This window comes from Typopeltis vanoorti, chromosome 7 (genome assembly GCF_054136105.1).
Source record: "Typopeltis vanoorti isolate ZY-2024b chromosome 7, IOZ_Tvanoo_1.0, whole genome shotgun sequence".
NCBI lineage: Eukaryota > Metazoa > Arthropoda > Arachnida > Uropygi > Thelyphonidae > Typopeltis > Typopeltis vanoorti.
The window spans coordinates 124,162,262-124,188,523 of NC_143555.1; the positions used below are offsets into that span (position 1 = coordinate 124,162,262).

The 26,262-nt window shown below is 34.3% G+C and overlaps 1 protein-coding gene across 1 annotated transcript; it reads left to right on the forward strand.

Annotated features, from left to right (window-relative positions):
• Fkbp14 (peptidyl-prolyl cis-trans isomerase Fkb14) lies at positions 1 to 25,981 on the forward strand. Its single transcript, XM_090396107.1, has 4 exons — positions 1 to 281; positions 5,706 to 5,851; positions 8,820 to 8,950; positions 23,616 to 25,981. Exons 1-4 carry the CDS (start codon positions 73 to 75, stop codon positions 23,781 to 23,783), a joined length of 654 nt encoding a protein of 217 aa, XP_090252233.1. The 5' UTR covers positions 1 to 72; the 3' UTR covers positions 23,784 to 25,981.
• Positions 25,982 to 26,262: the final 281 nt, after the last annotated feature.

Here is a 26,262-nt window from a genome sequence, read left to right on the forward strand (position 1 = left end):
GTCATTTACCTTGACATAATTTAAATACTTGCTTATGCGATCAGGGTGAAGGCTATTTTTATAGAAATAAAAATGAGGCAGTTTTTGTATACGATAATAGTTGTTGTTAAAGTGTTAGCAGTTTTAGGTCCTCTTCATCTAGTAAGAACGCAAGAAAGTGAAGAATTAGAAATCGAAGTTTTATTTAAACCCGAAAAATGCGAAAGAAAAACAAGACGTGGAGATCTTCTATCTATGCACTACAAAGGAACGTTAGATGATGGTACAGAATTCGATTCTAGGTAAAGTTTAGTCTGATGGCTGTTCTAAACCGATGAATACATTCCCGCAAAACTAAAATGGGATATTTTAATTGAGGGTTAAATTTAGTAATAGTTTTTAAGCTGCATTATATTTCTAAATATAATGCAGAATTTAATGCTTAATAGTAAATAGAAAGAACGAGAATTAGTATGATCAACTGATTACTAAAACATCATCGACCGCGCTCGTGTGTGTAATATACATACATCTTACAAGAGGTAAAATAACAGCACATTAGTTCCCAGTTTGAAGTAAAATAATCTAATTCTGCGTCGGTGGATATTATTTAAAAGAGCTGAGAGAGTGGGAGGAAGGATATCCAGCATAGTTCAAAAGCAAAATTGAATTATATATATATATATATATATATATATATATATATATATATATATATTTAAAAAAAATTTTAAATATATATATATAAAGTGTAGTACTTTTCAGAAACAGATGCATCTTAAGTAATTTGCCAGCTCTGATCACAAGTGTAGATTTATAGTACCATTCAGTTGTGGTACTTAAAAGTAATACATAATGGTTCATGATTTGATTGATTATATTACTGCAGTGAGCGACTTCATATTCTTAATCTTGTTCCTGAATGACTCGAGATCAAATCTTATAAGAATGGAAGGAATGTTTGTGTTTTCAGTAATACCCAGGTGAGCTTACCTGGTCTTGTATTTGGTGGTACAACTTGTACCACCATGTACAAGGGGGGGGGGAAGATCTGGAAAGTTCTGATAAACACGTAGAACAAAATGATATTAAAGTATCTGATATAACCATAAGATTGCAGGGAAATATTTCAGCATTAGGATAGTTGTGGAAGAACAAGAGGTCATCCCTGGAAATTAAGAGTGTGGTTAACACGGATGTGAGGACTAGATTTTTCGCTTGGAGAGTGGTAAATGAATGGAATGCGTTGCCTGATTCAGTTGAGTGCTTCGTCTGTAAATGAGTTAAAGAAGAGGTATGATAGATATTGTGTGAATAGTTTGGGTCTCTTGCGATAAGTCTCCTGACTCCATGGAGATATCAGTATAATAATAACCACAAGAAAGAACATGCTAGCATTGTTATGAAGGTAACTTATTTTCTTATATCCTCATATATGTTCTTTCTTGTGGTTATATCAGTTGCTTTAATATCATTTTTGTTCTAGGTGTTTATCAGAATTTTCTGGACCTCTTCCTTGTATCTTTGTGAGATACAAAGAGTTTTTTTATATGTGCAATCTTATTAAGCAAGAGATCGATAAGAAGATGATGATATGGAAGGAATATTATGAGAATAAGAGTAAGAAGAGTTATGAAATATTATAAAGTATAAGCCAGAAAGGTTGCATATTATATAGAAAGCTAAGTTGGAGTATGTAAAGAAAAAATTTTGTCATGTTTTTTAAACATGACAAAATTTTAAAATTTTGAAGCATGAATGATTGATTCATAAAATAAATTTTCTAAATGCAGGTGCTATTCATTATTTATTAGTGCTCACTTTGTGAAGATCTAGTACCCTGGTTTGTGTGTGCGTGTATCATTCTGGAAAGAATTTGGTAACTGTGAGAGAGAGAGATGGGATATCAGCATGTACGCTAAAGGAATGTTCGTCTAAACTGACTAGGCCCGTGACATGTTTTGTATAATTTGAGGTTTAGCTTGGGAAAGATCCCAGAGGAATGGAAGGAATGTATAATAATTTCATTGTACAAAGAATGTTGTTTAACTATTGATTGACCTCTCAATATCTCTGCAGTGATTGTGAAGATTTTAGAGAAGTAGCTAAGAATTTACATATAGAAATGGGTGGACAAACAAGCTATGCATTGCAAGGAACAGTATGGGTTTACTAAAGGGGGATCATTGTCTGAGTAGTTTTTTTCATATTTTATGTCAGGGCTGAGTTGGATGAAGGAAATGGATACACTATGATACTGTTGGACTTTGTTAGGGCATGTGATAAAATACTACATGAAAGGCCAGTTTCATAAACTGGAGAATATGGGTTGAAAGTTTCTTACCTTGGTTATGTGATATTATACGTTCTCTATTATACATCAAAGACACTAAGAAATTATTTACTTGGTATCTTTAATGGAGAATATGGGATTAGAATATGAACTGTTTGCTTGGATAAGTAGGTATTCCATCAGAAAGTGGTATATGGGGGGACAGGGAGTGAATCTGCCAGATTTAAGATAACCAGTGGTGTGCCCCAGGAATTAGTCCTTGATCCATTGTTTAATTTATATATTAATGATATTAGGAATGGTTTGACAAATCTTCAGTTGTTTGCTGATGACGCAAAGGTAGGCAGGGCTATCAGAATGGCAGGATATCAAGACATATGGCATTTACAGGGTGATTTCAGTAGGCTGGAAATGTGGTCAAACAAATTCAGTGTTAGTAAATGTAAAGTTATGCGCTTTAACATGATGACATATCTGGTGGCAAGAGATCAGAAGTCAGAGATAAAGTGAAAGAAGAGACATAATTGCTTGCAATGGAAACAGTAGTAGTAGTAGTGTGAGAGATGAAGAGAAAATGGGAATATAAGAGGAACAGGGAAATAGGGAGACATGGCATAGAGTGAGAGCAGATTTTAGATTGGGAAGTGAGTGAGGTGTAGTTGTGACTGAGCAGACATATGGTAAGCAGTAATAAAGGTGATTGGGCAGGTGGCTTGGGTATGACTGGTTATAGATCTGAAAGTGAACTGCTGTTTTTTTACAAATGCCAGGAGTATCAAATGAAGGAGATGAAATGGTTTCATTTCTTGAGTTTATTCTCCTCTAAATTGTTGGAATAAGTGAAACATGGTTGAATGAAGATGATATCCTGATGGGAATAGAAATGGAAGGGTACAGTATTTTTTGCAAGAATAGAAAGGACAGGAAGGGAGGAGGAATGCTGCTGATGATAGCAGGGGAATTATGTCCACATAAAATAGACATGAAAGAGGGAAATAGTGGCAGCAGAGGTTGACAGGAAGAGATATTTAGTTGGATGTTGCTATAAGGCCAGAGAATGTGGGGGTAGTGATGAAGAAATGTGTGAACAACTTCAACTTGGGTTAGTGAACCAAGGAAGAGTGATATGGATGAAATGGCTGTGAGAAGGGAACTGATAGTTTGAAAGAGGCATCATGATCGGATGCCATATTGCAGGCTTATTTGTTCAACAAATTGGGCTATCCCAGGTCAACAGTCAGTGATACCATACTGAGATGGAAGCACATGGAGTGAACTGCAAGTGCTACCCTTAGTGGGTGAGCCACCACACCGAATATAATCGTACGGGTACTACAAAGGATGATATCTAACAACCACCATTCATTGACTGACACGTTGAATACAGAGTTCTGGGCATAAAGAATGTTTGCCTTTACTGAATGCAGATGGCACTCCAGTTGTAGAAGCTAACGAGATTGTTCAATTAATGAGCACTCACTTTGCTAAGATATATCAACCAGGTGTATGTAACATGATGCACTGTGCTACATTGGATGAAGAGTTAGATGTGCATGAAAATGAGGTTGAAGAGCTGTTGCATAACTTGGATAAGAATTTGTCAATAGGGACAGATGGAATATCAGCATGTTTGCTAAAGTAATGTTCAACTGAATTGGCTAGGCCTTTCACATGTTTGTATAACTTCAGTCTCAGCTCAGGATACCACAGGAATGGAAGGAATGTATGATAGTTCCACTGTACAAGGGTGGTACAAAAACTGATGTCTAACTACTGACCTATCAGTATCTCTGGTGTGGTAGTGAAGATTTTAGAGAGGTTGGTAAGAACTTGCATACAGAAATGGGTAGACAAACAAGCTATACTTTGCAAGGAGCAGCATGGGTTTACTAAGGGAAGGTCATGTTTTAGCAATTTGCTCATATTTTATAACAATGTTATGGGCAAGTTGGATAATGGGAATGGATTCACTATGATAATGCTGGATTTTGCTAAGGCATTTGATAAGATACCATATGAAAGGCTGTTGCATAAACAACTGGAGAATATGGAATTGTAATATAAACTCTTGACTTGGATCAGTGGATGGTTGACAGATATCAAAGTGGTATACAGTGGGTGTGAATATGCCAGATTTAAGGTAACCAGTGGTGTACCCCCAGGGATCAATCCTTGGACCATTGTTGTTCAATATATACATTCATGACATTTGGAAAGATCTAACAGGAGACATTCAGTTGTTTGCTGATGATGCAAAGATAGGCAGAAAATTTTCAAGAAGAATCAGAGATGCTATTGATATCTAGCCCTTTCAGAATGATTTGAATAGGCAGAAAATTTTCAAGGAGAATCGGAGATGCTATTGATATCTAGCCCTTTCAGAATGATTTGAATAGGCTGGAAATTTGGGCAAATGAAAATGGCTATCAGTTCAATGTTAGTAAGTGTAAAATGTTATTAATGCCAGAAGTATCAGGAACAAGAGGTAGGTTTTTGGCATTGGTTAGTGCAACCTTGCCAAATGTTATGGGCATTAGTAAGACTTGGCTAACAGCAGATGATGTACTGTGAATGGTTTAGTATTTTCAGAGAAGATAGGATGTGGGGGGATTGCTGATGACAGCAGATGAATTGCAACCAAAAGGAATAGGAGACAGGAAGGAGAGTGACTGTTTATCTGAAGGAATCAGGTGTGAGATTAAGGCCAGTAAGACAAAATATACAGTTGGTTGTTGCTATAGGCCAGGGAGTTCCACAGATGATCTGGAAGACATGCATTGCCAAATTAGTACAATGAGTAACTTAGTACAAAGATCACATGTCAGGAAGCAAATAGAATTTATACACTTGCCAAAAGATAATTACTTAGGGCAGCATGTGATGGAGGAGACTAGGGTGTGAGAGTATTGGACCTGGTCAAAATGATCAGAAGAGCTATTCATAACCAAGGTGACACCATTGCTTCCAATTGGTGAAAGTGACCATGCAGTCTTAACTTGGGAGATTGTAAAATGTGAGGAATATTCTATCAAAAAGGGATAATTCTGAAACTACAGGGCAGGCGATTATGACATGCTTAGGAAGAAGCTGGGTTGGTGTCTGGTTATCTCCATGTAGTACCAGGCCTTTATGCATTTTTTATTTGTTTTTTATGAAATCCATACATGAAAGGTCACAAGCCTATATCATATGAATGCTGTGTGTGTGGCTAAAAGATAATTTAATGAAAATGGCTTATTTTGATGAGTGAATAATAAATCTTGTTTTATTATTTGGTTTTTCAAACTTCGTAAAGTTACATTTTCAAAATTCTGAAAATGTTTGGATTGCCTTTTACTTGTATAAGTGAACAACTTAAGATGAATCAGTAGTAAATAATGCATTCTTAAATTTGAATATTATTGTATCCTAATATCTTATGAATTATTTTTAGTTATGAAAGAAAAGAGCCATTTCAGTTTCAGTTAGGAATTGGTCAAGTAATTAAGGGTTGGGATCAAGGTTTATTAGATATGTGCATCGGCGAAAAGCGTCGGCTCACTATTCCTCCTCACCTTGGTTATGGAGAAAATGGAGCTGGTAAGTATAATCCTACTTATTTCTGATTGGTATCTTTTTTTGAAATGTATCATCTCCTAACTTTAAACTGAATTATAAAGTTCTCATAGGACTAAATTATTCATGGATGGCTACCTTGAAAAGCTAATGAATTTTATTGATAAATCCTAGTAGAAGACTAATGGTATTAAGAAAAATGTAATAAACATTGATTTGATTTGGATATTTTCATCTGTTAATTATTGTATTTAAATCACTCTAGTTGTGGCGTATCCTTAGCTGAGTTTTGACACACATATCACTTATGAAAGATTCCATTTATAGTTGGATAAATTTTGTAATTTTTTTTCCATTGTCATCAACAATCAAAATAGGTATTTTGAAAAAAAAAAAGAAGAAAAAAGCAGTATATGCTTCTTAAATACTGCTCACAGAAAACATATTGTCATGCTCAACAGCATTGTAGTGAAATCTATTTAATGGAAAAAAATTTTCAAATGTGAATTGACTAATTCACATTAGTTAATTTTAAGAGTAGAACCTCCAAGCAAAAGCAAATGGAAGACTCATATTGGTTCTCAAACCCTTGTTTTGTTTTTCTCTACTGGTACTATATATTATTGTATGGAATCTCCTTTGCAAATTTTTTTTTTTTTTTTGTTACTATGAAGTATTCCAACTTCGTAATAACAAAAAAATTCAGCCTATATGAATTTTCATTTTAGCTATTTGTCTTTTGGCTTAGTTTAAATAAGGATCCCTGTCAAATTTAGCTAAAGCAAAATAATGGTAGAATCAATGGAAAGTTCTTTTCACTTTTATCTCCTAAGATAATGATAGCATCTAAAATCACAAAGCAAAATGTTTTAACTCTTGTGACAAAATTTAAAATTTAATAACAAAATAAATGCACATTAAGTTAATTTTACTTTTCATTTATATTGACCATGGTAAATTTAAATAAGGAACAGTTTTATTAATGTAAATAACTATTTGGGAACATTGATCAAATGTAAACAGATAAATATTTTAATACAGACTAGTTTCGCCAAACTTAAGCTGTTGGCATCGTCAGGGTACAAGCACTAAGGTTAAAACATATCACAAAATAGATCTTAACTGTAAATTCTAAAAATTATATTTACAAACTAAAATAGCATTGAACATGAATAATACGTATCGCGTGTACATAATTTACTAGTTGTTGAAGGAACGTTCTGTAGTTAGCATTAAAGTTCAAGTTCAGCCAGACTTCGAGAAGCCTCGAGATTAGGCAGAAGGAACACGTTGGTTATGTTAAAAATAACGGACAAGACATATCAGTCCTGTCGTCACATTTTTCCACAACAAATCATATCATTGAGTGGGACAAAAGTTGTACCCCTTACATAGAAGAAGACTACCACTCTTGAATGTTTAAAGAAGCAGCCATAGTCGCACGCACTACAGATAACCTTAACAGGAAACAAGGTTTAATACTTGCAGAGATATGGAAAGCCCTAATTAGATCTCTGAACACACAAGAAATGAACTTTAATGCTAACTATAGAACGTTCCTTAGCAACAGCTAGTAAAGCATGTACATGCAACACATGTATTATTCACGTTCTTCTGGTTCCCATCTGCCATACGGCCGCGGGAGGGTAGCTATAAGCTACCATTCTAGGGAGAGATGATTATGAGCAAGGTGGTTTCCCGTTGCCTTCCTTGCCGTAAGTATTTATGACTGTAACCTGTGTGTTCACGGGGCCGGTTTGCCTGCTTGCGGGATGAAAAACCCCAGATAAACTGGCGGAAAAAACCCTGCTGCCCACGCCCAAAACCGGCTAACTTGGCTATGGCTGAGGAAGATCCTTAAGCTCCTCACGTCGTCAATGGGAATCAAACCTAGGACACTCCTTCCCCAGGCATATGGTTGCGAAGCGCAAAGCCACCAGGCTAACCGCGCGGACATAATGCTATTTTAGTTTGTAACTATAATTTTACTATAATTTACTGTAACTACTGTAACTACTATAATTACTGTAACTATAATTTAGAATTTACAGTTAAGATCTATTTTGTGATATGTTTAATCTCAATGCTTGTACCCTGACGATGCCAACAGCTTAAGTTTGGTGAAAAGTCGGTATTAAAATGCTTATCCGTTTACACTTGATCAATGTTCCCAAATAGTTATTTAATACACGCTCATTATGAACAGTTTTATTATTTAAGAAACAGTGTATATAGAAAAAAATAAATAGGAGAAATTATAAAAAGAACCAAACAATTTTGTACAGTTCTAGGATTTATTTTTGTAGTGAATACAGGTGACACAATAAAGTGAATTTCTATTGAAATGTGGCATGCTTTACAAAGTGGCTCTCTTTAGATTAATTAGATCACAAGTTATTTTTATAGTAATGTCAAATAACTTTTTTTTTTTTTTTTAACAAATTGGTGATAGAGTTTAGATTATCTTGCAAGTCATATTGCCCACTATCACAAAATTGGTTAGAAAAGACTAGCATTTGCTTTTGACAGAAGTGAAAATTGGTTTCCCACTTAAAATTATTATGGTTAATTTTGACAGTAAAATCATAAAGCTGATATTTCTATTGCATACGTATTATGTGTATTAATTATTTTTGTGAGCATCTGGCTTTTTTTTATAGGTTAAAAAACTTGGATTTTTGTAAGGGAATTTGCTGCCTCAGTGTGAGATGCTTTTTGACTTTTTTTAATTACTTGAACCCAACCAGAGTCTTTACAACCAGAGCATGCTACCATTAGCCAAAAAGCATATGTAGCTCAGTAGAGCTACATATGTTTTTTCTGATATCTTCAAGAGGTGTGCCAGATATGATGGTCCAACAAATTAATATTTCATAACTAGTTTTTTTATTAACAGCTTTCTTCCTAATTTTTCTATGTGTAAAATATCTGAGATGACTACTTGCATTTCAATCTTCTGCAGCACTTCAGTTTCCATTTAATTTCTTTTCAGGTGATAGAATTCCACCCAAAGCAACACTTATTTTTCAGGTTGAGTGCCTTGGAATTGAAGAAGGTCCAGCACCAGTCAATGTCTTTAAGGAAATTGATTTTAATGATGACAATCAACTATCAAGAGAGGAGGTAAGCAAAATAACAATTTAAATTGATATTAGTGTTTTTTCACTAATATCGATTTTTAACATTTAAGTTAAAAATAGGATAATTAGACAATACATTTTTTTTTTCCCCCCCAAGTAGTTATGTGGGCAAACTTCAAAATGAGATATGGACAATGAAACTTAATTTGGCCTATGATTCCACAAAGAAGATTCTAAGAAAAAAGTGGAGAAGTTTTCTGAGACATTAGCACATGCGACCGATGTAAAGAAAATGGTAAAAAAGGTACTTGTTGGAGATCTAAATAGCATAGTGGAAAGCAAATCCCACCAAGCATACAGAAATGTTCTGGGAATATTTGGAGAAAAGGACAAGGCTAATAACAATAGCATTTGCTGGATTTCTGCTCAGGATATGTACAAGAGTCGTTACTAACATCATCTTCCAACATAAAGATCTGCACCAGTTCATCTGGAAAGAAGACACAAGAAGAAGAGAGACAAAAAAAAAAAAAAGCCTCATTGACTGTTGTTGATAGTTTATATCTTATATGCTGGCTCAGAATACAAGAGTGTACAGAGGATTTGAAATTGGAAGTGACCATTGTTTAGTTGTAAGTAGGATAAAACTGAATATCACATTGAAAAAAACATATCTAAAAAGAATTAGAGTTGAGCAGCTTTTACAGGTAAACTGTAGACTCAGTTATACAAACACTATTAAAGAAAGAATGAACCAAGCTTTGGAGTGTCTCGGTGGCAAATTCTGAAGAAAATATCGATTCAGCTATGGAGGTATGTGGCAAAGTTGTAAGGATAGAAAAATAAGAACCCCCATAGTGGACACAAGAAGTTAAAGAAGTAGTCCAGGAAAAGAAGAAAGCATACTAAAAATTTTTAGTAAATAAGGCAGCAGATGCCCTAAAAGAATAATAGAGAAAAATGTAAAAGTTAAGCTATGTATAAGAGTAGCTGAACCAAAGTCATGGAAAATCTTTGGTAAAAGCATAGAAGATCAGGAAGGTGGCAAAGTGTTCAGAGGATATTGAAAAAGCTTAGACATGGAGGAAAAAGTACTGTAAAAGGAATCAAAGATGATAAAGGTGACATGAAAACTGAAGATAAGGATACTCTAGATATCTGGAGTTATTACTTTTGAAAGACTGCTAAACAAGCAGTGTTAGAACAGTAGCAGAAAATTTTCAAGAAGAATGCAAACAGGAGTATATATCATTATTTAAGGTAGAAAAAGCCATCAAATACTTGAAATTTGATGGCTTCTACAACTGCCTTTCCATCAAATACTTGATGGAAAGGCAGTTGGAGTAGATGATATCTGACCAACATGCTTAAATATAGAGGTATAAAAGTGTAGTAGTTGCACTATGTAATTCAGAAGGCCTAGTTAAAAGGTTAAATTTCAGATGATTGGAATTGAGGTCATTTATTTTCCATTCATAATAAGGGAATTAAGTTGAACATGGTAATTATATAAGAATTTCTTTACTAAGTGTTTCAGATAAGATTTAGGCAAGCATATTTGAAAAGAGGTACAGAAAAACTGTGGAAGCAAAAATTTGGGATTGAAGACCATGGATTCAGGTCAAAATGTGACATGGTACTTGAGTAAATCTGGAAAAGGCATATGATAAGGTACCCAGAGAAAAGCTTTTCAAAACACAATTATATAGGGTAAATGGAACATTGTAAATCAGCAGTTAGAATTGAAGGAAATACAAGAAGATGGTTAATATGCCTCCTTGTCTTACCCTGATTTTACATTATCTCTACTCTTGTTCATCATCAGCTGCATTCTGAATGGAGAGTCTATAGAACAAGTAAAATATTTCAGCCTTTTAGGCACAGTTTTTAGTGAGGATGGCAAATTAAATCTGGAAATAGACAAACAACAAATAAGCAAAGCTGGTATGGTTTGGAGCAAATTGAATAAATTCCTATGGAATAGGAGGGGGGGGGTTTCATAAGGGTCAAAGCTAGATAACCGGGAAGAAACCTCCACATTGCCTTTTAGTAATGCAGGGAACTGACTGGGACTTCTGACCTAACGTCCAATCCTCACCTTCATGTGGTGCACCCCATTAGATACTAGGTACTGAATGAATATGGATGGGCTAGCAATTTGGAATTAACTGGTCAAATTATACTATATTTGCTTAAATCACAAATGCATATGATAATACGACATGAGATTTCATGGCATGTTGGGGCTTTGTCTGTTTAAGCAAGGTCCCTGCTGTTTTTGTCATGGAACCAGGGCAAACAGTGAAAAGTCAGCTACTGGAACATGCTCCATCTTAACACGTTAGGAAGAAGAAGAAGGGGTGCTTAAGGGTTAAAGCTGTATAACTGAGAGAAGACCTCCACATAGCCTTTAAAGGAATGCGGAGAACCGACCAGGGCTTCTGACCTAATGTCCAATCCTCACCTTCTCGTGGTGCACCCTGTTGGGTATCTACTTTGATACTGAACGAACGAGGATGGGCTGGCAATTTGGGATTTAGCCGACCAAATTGTATTCTTATTGGTTAAACCAAAATAAAAAATGATGGTACAACATGACAAAATTTCATGCCGGCTGGATCGTCGCCCGGTTAAACAAGGCCCCTGTTGTTTTCGCCAGGGAACCAGGGCGAACAGCGAAAAGTCAGCTACTGGAACAAATCTGAAAACAAACCCCAACTCAACATCACCAGAGTTAAAGATCGGTACTATCAAGTAAGAAGCCTGATTGGCAAAGAAATGAAGCTAGCTGAGGAATTAGATAAGTACCAGATCGACATAATAGCGGTGACTGAAACAAAAAAGACCAAAAGTGATGAGATCTTTCTAAGCAATAAATACAAAATGTTATATTCAGGCAATGACAATCAAGGAAAAGGAGTAGCCATAGTATTCAACACAAAATACAAGGCTAATCTTCTTGAATGGCAGTCAGTCTCAAGTAGAGTGATGTGGGCAAATATGAGAATGGGGAACTGGACAATGAGACTTATTTGTGCCTATGGTCCCACAGAAGGTTCTACTAAGGTAGAAGTGGAGGAATTTTTTGATGCTCTAGAAAAACCAACTGACACAATGAAAAAGGAAAAGTTGGTCCTTGTTGGGGATCTAAATAGCAGAGTAGGAAATGATTGCGAGACATACAAAAATATTTTGGGAAAATTTAGAGAAAAGAGCAACGCTAATAATAATGGCAAATATCTGTTGGATTTCTGCTCAGGACATGGACTGGTTATTACTAACACCATGTTCCAACATAAAAATGTGCACAAATTCACATGGAGAGAAGAGGCTAGGAATAAGAAAAGTCTCATTGACTATGTTATTGTTGATAGTGATGTCTTCTCCCTGGTGCAGGACACCAGAGTGTACAGAGGATTTGAAATTGGAAGTGATCACTATTTAGTCTGGAGCAGGATAAAATTGAATTTCATATTGAAAAGAATAACATGTAAGAAAGTTTTAAAGCGAATAAAAGTTGAGCAACTCTCAGATGTGAACTGTACACTAAAATACAGAAATATTATTGAAAAGAAAATGAAAGAGTTTGAGAACAGGAATCAAACCTTGGAGATTCAGTGGCAAACTCTGAAGAAAACATTGATTCTGCCAGAGAGGCATGTGGTGAGGTTGTCTGTAAGGATAAAAAAATCAGAACTCCTTGGTGGACACAGGAAGTTAAAGAGGCAGTGAAGGAAAAGAAGAAAGCATATCAAAAGTTCCTGGCAAATAAGTCAGCTTTTACTCTTACAGAATACAGAGACAAATGTAAAACAGCTAAACAGTGTGTAAAACTAGCTAAACAAAAGTCATGGGAGGACTTTGGCAAGAATATAGAAAATAAATATCAAGGAGGTGGCAAAATATTCTGGAGGTTGTTGAAGAAGCTTAGAAATGGAGGAAAGAGTGCTGTAAAAGGAGTTAGAGATGATAAACGTGACATGAAAACAGGAGAAAAAGATATCCTTGAAGTATGGAGTAATTACTTTGAAAAACTGCTAAATGAAACAAGCAGTGATGACAGCACAGTGATAAAAAAAAAAAACACTGACCAGGCATGCAGTCAGGAATACATATCCATACTTGAAGTAGAAAAAGCCATCAAAGGCTTGAAATGTGGAAAGGCAGCAGAAGTAGATAATATTCGACCAGAAATGCTGAAGTATGGTGGTATAAAAGTCTTACAGTGGCTGCACTGCATAGTTCAGAAAGGCTGGACAGAGGGACGAATTCCCGATGATTGGAGTAGATCTCTCATTGTACCCATATATAAAAAGGGAAATAAAACTGAATGTGAGAATTGCAGAGGTATTTCCCTACTGAGTGTTCCTGGCAAGATCTATGCCAGTATACTTGAGAAACGGTTGAGAAGAATTGTGGAAGAAAAGCTTGGTGAAGAACAAGCTGGATTCAGGCCAAATAGAGGCTGTCAGGATCAGATCTTCACTTTACGACAAATAGTCGAGAAAGCATGGGAACATAACAAAGATCTGTATTTAAGTTTTGTCGATTTGGAAAAGGCATATGACAAGGTGCCAAGAGAGAAGCTATTCAATACGCTGCAGTTATATGGTGTCAATGGGGCATTATATCAAGCAATACTTAGTCTTTATTTGAGTTGTAAGTCAGCAGTTAGAATTGAAGGAAGTACAGGAAATGGTTTAATGTTAAATCTGGTGTGAGACAAGGATGTACATTATCGCCTCTGTTATTCATTATCTATATGGATCACATTATGAAGGAAAGTGGTATTAAACCTGATATCAAAATTGGAGATGTTAATGTCAGCTCTTTGCTTTATGCGGATGATGTTATACTTCTAAATAAATCCGCTACAAGTCTGCAAGATTCTCTGACTAAATTGAATAGCTGTTGTAATAGATATGGTATGAAGGTCAGCAATAAAAAGACAAAGACAATGAAAATAGGCAGAATCATTGAAAATGTCAACCGTGTTGTGAATGGAGAACCTGTGGAACAAGTAAAACATTTCAGCTACTTAGGCACAATTTTTACTGAAGATGGTAAATTAAATATAGAAATAGACAACAGAACTAGCAAAGCTGGTATGGTGGGAAGTCAATTGAATAAATTCATATGGAATAAGAGAGAAATTAGTCGGACCACTAAATTAGCTGTATACAAGACAGTGTTCAAACCAGTTTTAACTTATGGATCTGAGAGCTGGGTCAGAAGTAAAACACTTGACCAAAGACTAGAGACTTCAGATATGAAAGTCCTGAGAAAGATTAGAGGTGTGAACAGATGGCATCAATGGCAATAGCATATTAAAAATGAGGATATTAGGAAAGAACTTGACATTGTCAGCATCCAGGAATGCATTAGCAGAGCTAATCTCAGGTGGTATGGTCACTTAAATAGAATGGGAGAGGAAAGATTAGCAAAACAAGTGTTCTCTGCCAGGTTGGCAGGAAAACAACTGAGAGGAAGACCAAGATATAGCTGGATTGATACGGTACAAAGTGCCTTAGACGATAGAAATATAAGATCTGATAATGTTGGAGTCTTGACAAGTAACAGATTTGGAGGAAATTAATGTATGATTTGGAGGAAAATTGTAGATAGGAAGTTAGTAATGGTGTAATTTTTTCATGTGGTACTGTCATATCCTGTACACCCCTTGAGGGTACATAGCAGGAATTTGATGATGATGATGGAAGATTCTTCTTAGGAAGAAAAAGTATTTTTTGCATCATTATAACAGGCAACTGACATCAAGAAAATGAAAAAAGTGCTTCTTGTTGGACATCTAAATAGTTGAGCAGTAAATTAATTACAACAGGGATATAACTTTTGGGAAAATTTCGGCAACAAAAAGGGCAAAACTAATAATGGTATTTGCTAGATTTCATTTCTGGACATGGACTAGCCATTACTAACAGTGTTCCAACATAAAGATGTGCACAAATTAACATGGAGAGAAGATGCAAAAACAAGGAAGCCTCATTGATTACTTCATTGTTGATAGTGATATCTTCATGCTAGTTCAAGATGCAAGAGGTGTACAGAAGAATTAGAAGTAACTATGACTAAGCAGGATAAAAATGGATATTACATAGAAAACAACAATATGTAAGAAAAGAAAGTTGTTTTAAAAGATATGAAAGTTGAGCATCTTCTACAAATAAACTGTAGACTTCTATACAAACATTATTGAAGAAAATTTAAAACTGTTTGAAAACAAGAACCAAACCTTGGAAACTCAGTGACAGACTCAGAAGAATACATTGATTAATTTAGCTAGGGAGGTATGTGGTGAAGTACAGATATCCCTTGCTTAACGCGGATTTGATTATCATGAAGAAATTAATTGTGGCAATCCCTTGATATACGCGGCAAGAGTTTTGATTAATGCGCCTTTAAATTTACCATGCAAAATCATGCTCACGCCACGAGGCTGCTAGCCTTGTGGTCATCCAAATTCTCTTAATGATCTGTGTGAGAATGTGAAAGTTTTATTTTTCCCACCAAATCCAACATTTTGGACATGGGAGTCATTGCAACTTTCAAAGCCTATTTTCTTAAAAAGACATTCTAAAAAATAAAAATAAAAAAATCGCACCACGAGGCTGGGAAAATCCTGAGAAAATCATGTCACGAGGCTGAGTGCCAGCCAGTAACTTCGCTGCTAGCATTAAGAGTGGATGCATTACAAGCTTCAGTTGTTCTGTTGTACGTATTTGCAAATTACTTTCTTTGTAAATTTTACAGTCCATTGATCATGTCGAAGAATAAGAGCAATCCCACAACCGGGTCATTAAGTGAAAAAAAGAGGAAGGTTATATACCTTAGATATAAAACTTGATATAATTAAAAGATTTAAACGTGGTGAAAGTAAAAGTAAGATTGGACGCGAATTTGGTTTTAACTAGTCTATAATACGGATTATTTTATCCAAAGCTGATGAGCAAGGTAAAGTGGCATCTACATCTGCAAGTATGCAATGCACACGTAACTGGAGTGCTATGATAGTTGAAATGGAAGATCTGTTGATTATTTGGCTGGAAGACTGCAATCAAAACAGAATTCCAATTAGTGCCTATAATATCACGGCCAAAGCTCTAAGTCTTGAAAACAGGCTTAAAGAGACTAAATATAAAGAAGACAATTCAAAATTCGCAGCTAGCAAAGGCTGGCTTGAAAATTTTAAATCTAGGGATGGACTAAAGAATGTGAAAATAACAGGTGAAGATGCTGCATCCACATTTCCTGCTGAACTGCAGATATCGAAAAAATGATTAAGATTACCGCCAGATTTTCAATGTAGATGAAACTGGACTCTATTGGAAAAAAATGCCATCTAGAACTTTTATATCAAAAAAAGAAGCAGCGCAACCAGGCTATAAAGTATCAAAAGATCGCTTAACTGTTTTGTTTGGAGGGAATGCTAATGGAGATTTTAAATTGAAGCTGCTGCTTGTCTATCGAACTCAGAACCCAAGGGCTTTAAAAGGATGTAACAAGAACTCTTTACCTGTAATTTGGCAGGCGAATCAGAAGGCTTGGGTTAACCAAAGTCTATTCGAAGATTGGTTTAAAAGTCTTATTTTTGCCCAGCAATTGAAACTTATTGCAAGAGAAATAACTTAGTCTTTCAAAGCTCTTTTGCTTTTAGACAATGCACCTGGTCATCCAAATTCTCTTAATGATCTGTGTGAGAATGTGAAAGTTTTATTTTTCCCACCAAATACGATATCATTGCTACATCATGGACATGGGCGTCACTGCAACTTTCAAAGCCTATTTTCTTAAAGACATTCTCAAAGGCAGTAGAAACAACAATGGGAGAAAATGTGATTACGCTCCACAAATTTTGGAAAACATTTAACATTAAACACGCAATTGAGAACATTCATGACTCATGGAGCAAGTATCTTCTAGTTACATGAAATCTGTTTGGAAAAACCTTCTGCCAGAATGCGCTAATGACTTAGGTTGTTTTCAAAATCCTGTGAACAATGTGGTCAAAGAAATCGTTGCAATTGGTGTAGACCTCGGTTTTGATGGTGTTAATGCAGAAGATGTTAAAGAATTATTGGATTCAAATTCAAAAGATTTCAGTGACAATGATCTTCTTAAAATTGAACGATGCACATATGAAGACAATGAACAAATGGAATGTGAAGATGAGCTTCCAAAGGAAATAGCAGTCAAAGAACTAGATGGAATATTTCACAGTTTAGAATCGCTTGAGCAGCAAGTAACGGATATGGATCCAGATGTTAATCGAAGAGTGCTTATTTGCTGAGGTCTGGAGAGTCATTTTGCTTGTTATCGTAGAATTTATGCCAATAAGAAAATAACTAAAACTGTTCAAACGACCCTTTATAACTTCTTTTGATAAAAAAAAATTTGCAGTAACTAATGTAGGTACAAATATTTATTAAACATTTATTTTGCATTCATTTTTTATCTTTCCTAAAAGAGTACCATATAAAACAAACTATTAGTACAGTAATCGATTAGGGACGAATTGTACTTTTTACCATTGATTATTAGATTTTATTAATGCGATTTTGATATACACGGTGACATTGAGGAATTAATTAACCACGTTAATCGAGGGATACCTGTAGTCTGTAAGGACAGAAAAATAGGAACCCCATGGTGGACACAAGAAGTTAAAAGAAGCGGTTTTGGAAAAGAAGAAAGCATATCAAAAGTTCCTTGCAAATAAGTTGGCAGATGCCCTAAAACAATACAGAGAAAAATGTAAGACTAACCTATGTGCAAAAATAGCTAAATAAAAGTCATGAGAAGACTGGTAGAAATTTAGAAAATATCAGGGATGTGGCAAACTGTTCTGGAGGCTATTGAAAAAATTTGGAAATGGCAGAAAGAGTACTGTAAAAGGAATTAGATTATAAAGGTGACATGAAAACTGAAGATAAGGATATCTTAGATGTCTGGAGTAATTGTTTCAAAAGACTGTTAAACAAAACAAACAGTGATAGAACCATACTAGAACATTTTCAAGAGGAGTACTTATCAATACTTGAAGAAGCCATCAAAAACTTGAAATGCAGAAAGACAGCTGGATTAGATTATATTCAACCTGAAATATGGAGAATTTGTATGGAGGAATAAAAATTTTGTGGTGGTTTTGTGTCACTTAATTCCTCCGAATTATATGTAATCACATAATTCGGAGGGCCTCATCAGAAAGTTAAATTCCAGTTGATTGGAGTAGAGTTCTAATAGCTCTCATCTACAAGTGAGACTTATTTGGAGGAAAATTGTTCATAAGAGATTATTATTAATAATGTATACCTATTCATCTAGTGTTTTCATAGTAACCTGAACACTTCTTGATGGTACATGTCAGGAAATTGATGATTATTTATATCAAAATATTTGTATCTAAGCATAATTAGGAATTGGCAACAAGTCAGTTTTTCTTACTCCTTTCCCTTTCTTCTCTCTTGCATGCTGTATGCACACATGAAAACCTACATTGTAATATTTCAAACAGAATCTCTATATTGCATTCCTTTCCTGACTGTGTATGTTCATGTCTGTGTGCATGCCAATGGACATCAGCATGTACATTGACATGTAGGGATAAAGAGTTGGTGCCTCTATATAAGGCATTGGTCAGACCACATATGGACTATTGTACATTCACAGTTCATAGAGCTCGGTCTGGCAGATTGCCAAGAATAGGTTCATGAAGGGGAGAAAGAAATAAAGGATGTACGAATTGGTCACCAACACGTGAAATCACTGCTTTATACGTAAAAATTTCCAACTATTATACAAAACAAAATAATTATTTTAAAAACAACAATGTTCTTAAAAGAAAAGTTAATTTTCTGATGTGTAATAATAAACAACTCATCACACAAGATGGATTGATTACCCTATTATCGGAATGGATTCTCCTTCTGACATGCACAAAAGTGTCGAAAGGTCTTGCATCTGTGGGCATACAGTATTGTGCTCAAATTTGGTCACTTAGTTTTCATTGTGATGCAGAAGCACTAGAGAGGATCCAAAGGTGAATGACTAAAGTGATATTGGGACTCTGGAGTGTTGGTTATGTAGAGTGTTTAAGGGAATGTGGATTACGGAGTTGGGTGGATAGAAGGAAAAGAGGAAATAAGATATACCTTCAAGTTAATGGATTCTGCCAGTTTAATATAGAAGGAATTATAAAAAATCATACATTCATGAAGGAATATTGGAAGATACACTGACTAATTCACATTCCACTGACTGAATTTGGGATTGGAATTTCATCTTAATTTGAACGAGGCTAGAAAAACCTGGCTTCCACAAGTAAGTGGAATAAAAGGCAACATAATTGAAACAGTACGTCTAGAAATGTCTGGATATTCTTTTGCAAAAATTTGTTTGTCTAGTTCATTGAACATCAGCAATAATGTGTGATACTTGGCTCAGTCATGTGTTTTTGGGCAGTTAGGTCCAATTCAGTGGCACCTGTTACAGTGGACTGGCTGAACAGATTCCTTAACCAATGTCATTCAATAGTAGTGTCAAGAAAGTAATCGGCAAACATTTTTGAAAATGTCCAGATGTCTTTCTGATGCAAAAAACGATGAAGCCGTTTTCTGCATTGAAAACAGCTAAAATATTTTTTACTAGCAAAATTTTGGCAGCACACCTCTGGCTCTCTTGTGACACACCAGTGTACTGTATTACACCATTTGAGAAACACCAAGATAAAACAGTAACCAACAACAAACGCCCCCAAAAAATTTTATTTATTATTATTGTTGTTGTTTTTGCCTATGTAGCTCAGTGGATGTGGCATTTGCACAACATGCCGCTTAACCGCACGAAGGAAGACTTTTTGGTTTTGAAGCTAGTCGGCGACTAGAAGAAATTTTTCTAAGCCTTTTTTTTTCGACCAGTTCTCGAGTTAGTCTATCTCTGGCACGGGCAAGCGGGTTTTTTCTCCTGGAAACTCTGGTTTTTCGTCCTGTAAACTCAAGAAAATCGACCGTAGAATCCACATTATTTCAGACATTAAATATGAGTGTTAGGGACCACGAGATGGCGGCACTTGTTGAGCCGTCTCTCTTCACTGCGTGCCTGTTAATTAGTGATAGCCTTGGGCCAGCTATCTCTGATTGGATGCCAGTGGAGATTGAACTGCCCACTCAGTCTCCAAAAGTTAGATAGGGCTAAACGGCCTCGCCTACTCCCTATATATGGGAATTAAAAAAAAAAGGCATTAGCTGGGTTTTTTAATTAATTATTTTTTGTAATGTTAATCTTCAGTCACACTGTAGAAAGCTTATTCTAGCTTCAAAGTTAGTGGAATTACTCTGCCTCATCATCCTTATGCCACTATTAGCACCCAACTAACTATAAATATATAAATTCCTTTCCTTCACTTTATCCTTTGCATAATTTAGACACACACTCACTCAGAAATACATAATTATTTAGACAAAAGTTCTTAGTTTTTTTTATAAACTTTATTTACAATAAAGACATTTATTGCTTGAAATGTAATTAATTTATATTAAAATTACTGAATGTACTGTAATAATACTGCTGTGTAATATCTGAATATATAATGTAATAATAATCATAAAATATTTTTTATTATTCATAACTTATATACATTGAAGTGCCATTGAATTAGGGATAGCTACCTAGTAATGTGTTGAATCCCCTCTGGGCCTGATAATGGCCACTACATGACAAGGTAAGACCTCCACAAGCTTGCGAAAATGTTTCACAGGTATGGTGGCCCATGCATCCTCCAGAGCTGTCCACAATTCACTTAAGTTTGGTGGTGAATGCCTGGACGTTCTGCTTGACTGTATTCCAAAGATTTTCAATGGGATTTAAATCAGGGCTTCTAGATGGCCACTGACTTTTTTCAAAGTCAAAAGAATGCTACTGGAACCAAGCAGTAGCCTGCCTGGACCTGTGAGATGAGTAGTTGTCTTACTGGTAGATGCCATCTCCATTGGTATGCACAATGGCATAAACGGGTGTAAATGGTTGGCCATGAGTTCCATGTACTAAGATGTATTGAGAGTCATTGGTACATGTACCAGAGGTCCCAAAGATGTCTAACTGAAGTCACTGAATCACCACCAGCTCGCGAAGTTCCAACTTAACATGCAGGATTCATGACTTCACAGGGGTTAGTGCCATATCCTCAGTCTCTCATCAGTACTATGAAGTTTAAATCGTGATTCATCACTCTAGGCTACATGTCACTAATTTTCAGTCATCCAGTTACAACGTTCTTTAGCCTCAGGCAAGGCATTCAGCCTGGTGTCATGCCGTTAGAAGAGGGACTCATAGGTCAGCTGCTCCCAAAGCCTAGACAGTGAAGTGAATGTTGCATGGTCCTTGCACTAACTTTCTTTCTGGCTGGAGCTGTTATTCAGATGGAAGGTGATTTGAGATAATGTCTGGCCCCATAGGTTGTACAATGTGAATTAGATGGAGAAACCCATTCATTCAAGGCTGGTTGCCCTTTGCAGTTTATCTAGGTTTTTGTTTTTTTTTTTACAAAACACTCTTGAAACTGTTGTACAAGAAATTCCGAGTTCGTTGAGTTACCCATTCATCTGGCACCTACAATCCACTCTGTCAAATACATCTGAATCCCATGTTTCCTATTGCACTTCTCACGATGAATTACTTGGAAGCCAACAGTTTCAGCCACACATACCTGCAAATGCAGGAGTTGCAGCATAGTAAACACTATGCAATACAGAATTTGTATAGTGTTTACTATCCCTAATTCAATGGCACTTCAGCGTATTTGCTTAAAAGTGTATTTTTATTGTATGCTATACAGAAAATACATGTGAATTGTATAAATGTAAATAGTCTATATGTAACACTTTGTAAATTTAAAAAAAGCACGACACAACAACATAATCATATTATCTGTTCTTGTATAACTGCAAATGATAATTGCAAACCATTACTGTGATTGTTATATGAAGTGAATATTGTGCAAATTGTAAGTATATTAATTTAAATCTGAATGAATGAAATGTCATAAATTATAGTATTATTACCTACATTTTATAGAATATATATGTAATTCTATAAAATTACGTATTATTGAAAAAAGACATCCAACACAATTAAAAAATAATAAAAATGAATTGAATTCAATCTTATGTATTGTATTATATAGCATTACTTTATAAAGCTGTTATTTATACAATGTTTTGTTTTGCATGTTGCAAGCAAGAAGTTTTGAGATGTTATTTTTATCTTTTGGTTATTGAAGCATTGTTTAGAACAATATAAAATAAATTTATAAAACTAGAAAAAAATTGATAATAAATATTAACAGGTAAAGGAGGTAAAACTTGAAGTGTCAAAAGTGATCAAGAACTAAATTTCAAACTGATAGTTTACTTAAAATTAAGTTTGATGCAAGCATAAACATAGAGTATTTTGGATTTCTACCTGCTCTTATAAGAACCAGCAGTTTTAAACATGCTCTGGTTGGTTGAGTGAAATGCATCTCTACCTTCAGCCTGTTAGTTTGAATCTCACTAGAGTGTGGGCTTTTCTGAATATCTTTAGGAGGAAGATGATTTTTATTGCTCAGTTTAAATACTATTCTGTGATTATTGGATAGATTTAAATAATTACTATATTTGGTTTATAGAAGAGATTTAAGATTGCATAAAAAAAAACCTTATTAACTGAACATCTTTTCTCAAATGTATTGCATAATAAAGAAATGTTTTCCATTAAAGTTTTGCAGTACATTTTAGATGGAAAATGGGCTATTCTTATCTCAGAAAAGTTATAGTATGAACTCTCCACTGAGTCATAGTAGTTCTCTCTCTCTTCCAAGTTATGGTGTGGCTATTGGTATTCCCTGATGATCTTACTGGCAGCATCTGCATTTTATGATTTGTTGGTGAATAATACCAATGCAACTAACTGTGTAAAACAGTAATCTGTAGTTATTGCAGTAGCACTTATTTCACTTAGCTTACAACTGATATGATGCTGTATTTTTTTTTTTTTAAGTACTTCAGCTGGATAAATGACCTTATCAAAAAATTTATTTTTAATACAGATTTGTTTTTCTTATGAGTAAACTAATTATAAATTATCATTTGCGGTGAACTCAGTTGATTTTACATAATGAAATAATTTTAAACATTAAATGAAAAAAACATTTTAGTTTGACCTTTCTGTGAATTAGAACATTTTTTACATAATAAATTCATTATATTTCCCTTGGGGAAGGGGAGGGTGTACAGGATATTATGATAGTACTATGTGAACTTTTCTCCAAATTAATGTGTTACCTCAAAATGCCAACATTATCAGATCCTGTCTTCTGATGCACTTTTTATTGTTATCAATCCATCTGCATCTTTGGTCTTCTTCTGGGTCTTTTTCCTGCCAACCCGACAAAGAACCCTAATTTTGCTAACCTTTCCTCTCCCATTCTGTTTAGGTGACCATGCCACCTCAGATTAGCAATGCTAACACATCTCTGAATGCTATTAGTGGCAAGTTTTGTTCCCTAATATCCTCATTTTTTAATGATACTGCCATTGATTACATCTGTTCACACTGCTAACCTTTCTTAGAACTATGATAGTTCTATAACATATGTTGCCAGTACAATTCTGCATGGAAGATAAAGCTAATTAAAATGATTTTCTTTATTTCAGGTTAGTGACTATTTGAAAAAGCAGATGCCAGAAGTTGAAGCTTCAGGTGTGACAGATATCCCTGATCAAGACAAGTTAGTAGAAGACATTTTCCAACATGAAGATAAAGATAAGAATGGCTATATTTCTCATGAAGAATTCAGTGGACCTAAGCATGATGAGCTGTAAATTTTCATACCTGTTTTTTAGTAAGAAAAATCCCAGTTGATGTTTTTAGTGTATTTTTTGCTGAAGTGTAATTTCTGAATTCTGTATATATATCCCAGTCTACAAAGGTATATTTAAGTTTTACTTTGCATGCTCCTTTTTTTTTTTTTTTAAAAGCAAACTTTACAATTGTATAGGTCTTCCAGATTCTTTTTTCCATTGTCTTTACAAGAAGGTAGTTAATTTTTGGCCTATATATGTAAGTATGTACATAAATGTGGCAAATGCCACAGAAAAGGACCAAATATTTAATATTTATTATATGGTATCTTGTATTTAAAGACAGTTTGGTGCATTTTGAAACTGAATTTGTCCTAGTCTGTGAAATTTTTCATTGTGTACTTGTCTGTAGCAAAACCTTGTTAACAAAGTAATTTTTAGGTTTCCAATGTTTGAAAGAAACATTTTTTAGCTTAGATGTGAAATGATATTTACTAGAGAGAAAATTAAAAATCCAGAGATAAAATTGCACTTTCTTTATCAGGGAAGATTGAGTAATAAGGAATAGTATTACATTTAATACTAATAAAACATAAACTAGATTCTTATATTTATCAGTCAGTATCATTTCATTCTTTTCGTAATTAGTTAGGCTATTTCAAATATTGTTCACCTGCAGTCCTTTTTTTTTAACTTCCACAATAAAAGATTCTGAAAGATGACTTTTGACTTTCATATGTGGAATTTTGACAAATTTTTGTGGGGACTTCTTTTCCCATTCACTATCAATGTATGATTTAGTTCTCACAAAATGCATAAAGTTAATTCATATTTTGGTAACTCTGGATGACTGCATATTTTTGTTTTCTTAATTTTTCATTTCATTTCATTTAAAGCATATATTGATAGTGAATGGGGAAAAGAAGTCCCCATAATAGAGGGTCATGTTTTTTGTGAGATATTCTAGTGGCATTAGTTTCATATTTATTTGTTGCCCTTGAAGGGAAAGTTAAAAGAATAGTGATTTAAGTTTTAAAATAAAGCATCATAACATTTCAGGAAAGAAGGAACTTTTGTCATTTGTTTGGTTTAAATTGTTTAACTCAAATAATCATCTGAATTATTTCATTACTGGTATTGGCAACAGTAGGACTGTTCTGCTATTATTTGTTGTCAATGTACAAAAATAGGTTTTAATCAAATCTATTTCTAAACTATCTTGTTCAGAACTCTATCTCCATAGAAGACTTGTGCAATTCATGACTTGAACTTTCAGATTATACAAACTTTAAAGGTATTTTTCCTTCTCAAGTAGGGAAGCTGCATTTAAACTGAACTTGAATTTTTTTTTTTTTTCCCCTAAAATTTACAAGTTAACAAAGTTTATGCTACTACCAGTTTTGTTATGGTTGTATACTGATATTTCTTGAACACTTTGAATTTTACAGGTTGTGACCTTGTATACTGATCTCTCCTTTGTGGTTTGATGTAACTTAATATTATATAGTTATTCTGTGCTGTTGAAACTAATTTTTTGTAAATCATGTATTACAAGTGAATTTTAAAATTTTGATTCACTTGTAATAGAACAAAATTTTAAAATTGACTCAGAATTTTAAAATTCTAGACATGAACTGTTTGAGAAGTTTACATTTTGATGTTTCACACACTTAGTCTAATTTTCTACTCTTTGATCATCTAATATTGAGAACCCATTAATCATTTTTGGGTGTACTTTGTAATTTAGATGTATTGTGATTGTAAATTTTATAAGAAAGTTCATTTTGTTGTGCAAAATTTTTATAAAAGTTTATAGTTAAGCTAGTTTCTGATGATAATATAGGTATTTTGCAGTTAAAATATACTGGAAATTATAGGATTATTTTTCCTGCCTTTTTGAAGAACTGTTAAACAGCTGCTTTTATGCTTCTAGAAATTGGCTAGCAGCTGGCTTGCTAGTTGTAACTCAAGATATTTAATCTATTTTGTTATAGAGTATTAGATTTTTATAAGCTTTAAGAAGAGATTTTCACTTGGGTTAATTTTAAAGTAAAATCAATTTTTAAAGCATGAACATCAAAATGGTATGGGCACACTGACTGGCTGATTTTGTATTGAAATAAGCATTTCCAGTCAAACTATAGAAGAAATTATGTAATGCTGGTGGGATTATATTTAGAAATGGTAACATAATAAAAAAATATTTTAAAAAATGTTAATCTTCTATTTTCTCAGCAGTAGCTGCATAACATATTTAGTTCAAGTTTATTATGGCTATTTCCTAAAATATATACACACACAAAAGGCCAACAGAACTTATGATATATTTTAAAAAAAAGCATGAAATGATACATAATGCTCATTTTTACACTTTATTTTGAAAATCATCTGAATTTAGTTTTTAACATGTGCAGACACTTAGGTTCGTTCCATTCATATAGTTTGAAATACTCATTTTGATGAAATTCACATTAGTAAATACAACTCAAATGTATTCCAA

Excerpts from the sequence above, each read along its gene's own strand:
- Fkbp14 (XM_090396107.1), top strand. The coding sequence starts at position 73 with ATGAGGCAGTTTTTGTATACGATAATAGTTGTTGTTAAAGTGTTAGCA. Across the intron at positions 282-5,705 it reads GGTACAGAATTCGATTCTAG|TTATGAAAGAAAAGAGCCAT; the intron begins GTAAAGTTTAGT and ends AATTATTTTTAG. Across the intron at positions 5,852-8,819 it reads TTATGGAGAAAATGGAGCTG|GTGATAGAATTCCACCCAAA; the intron begins GTAAGTATAATC and ends ATTTCTTTTCAG.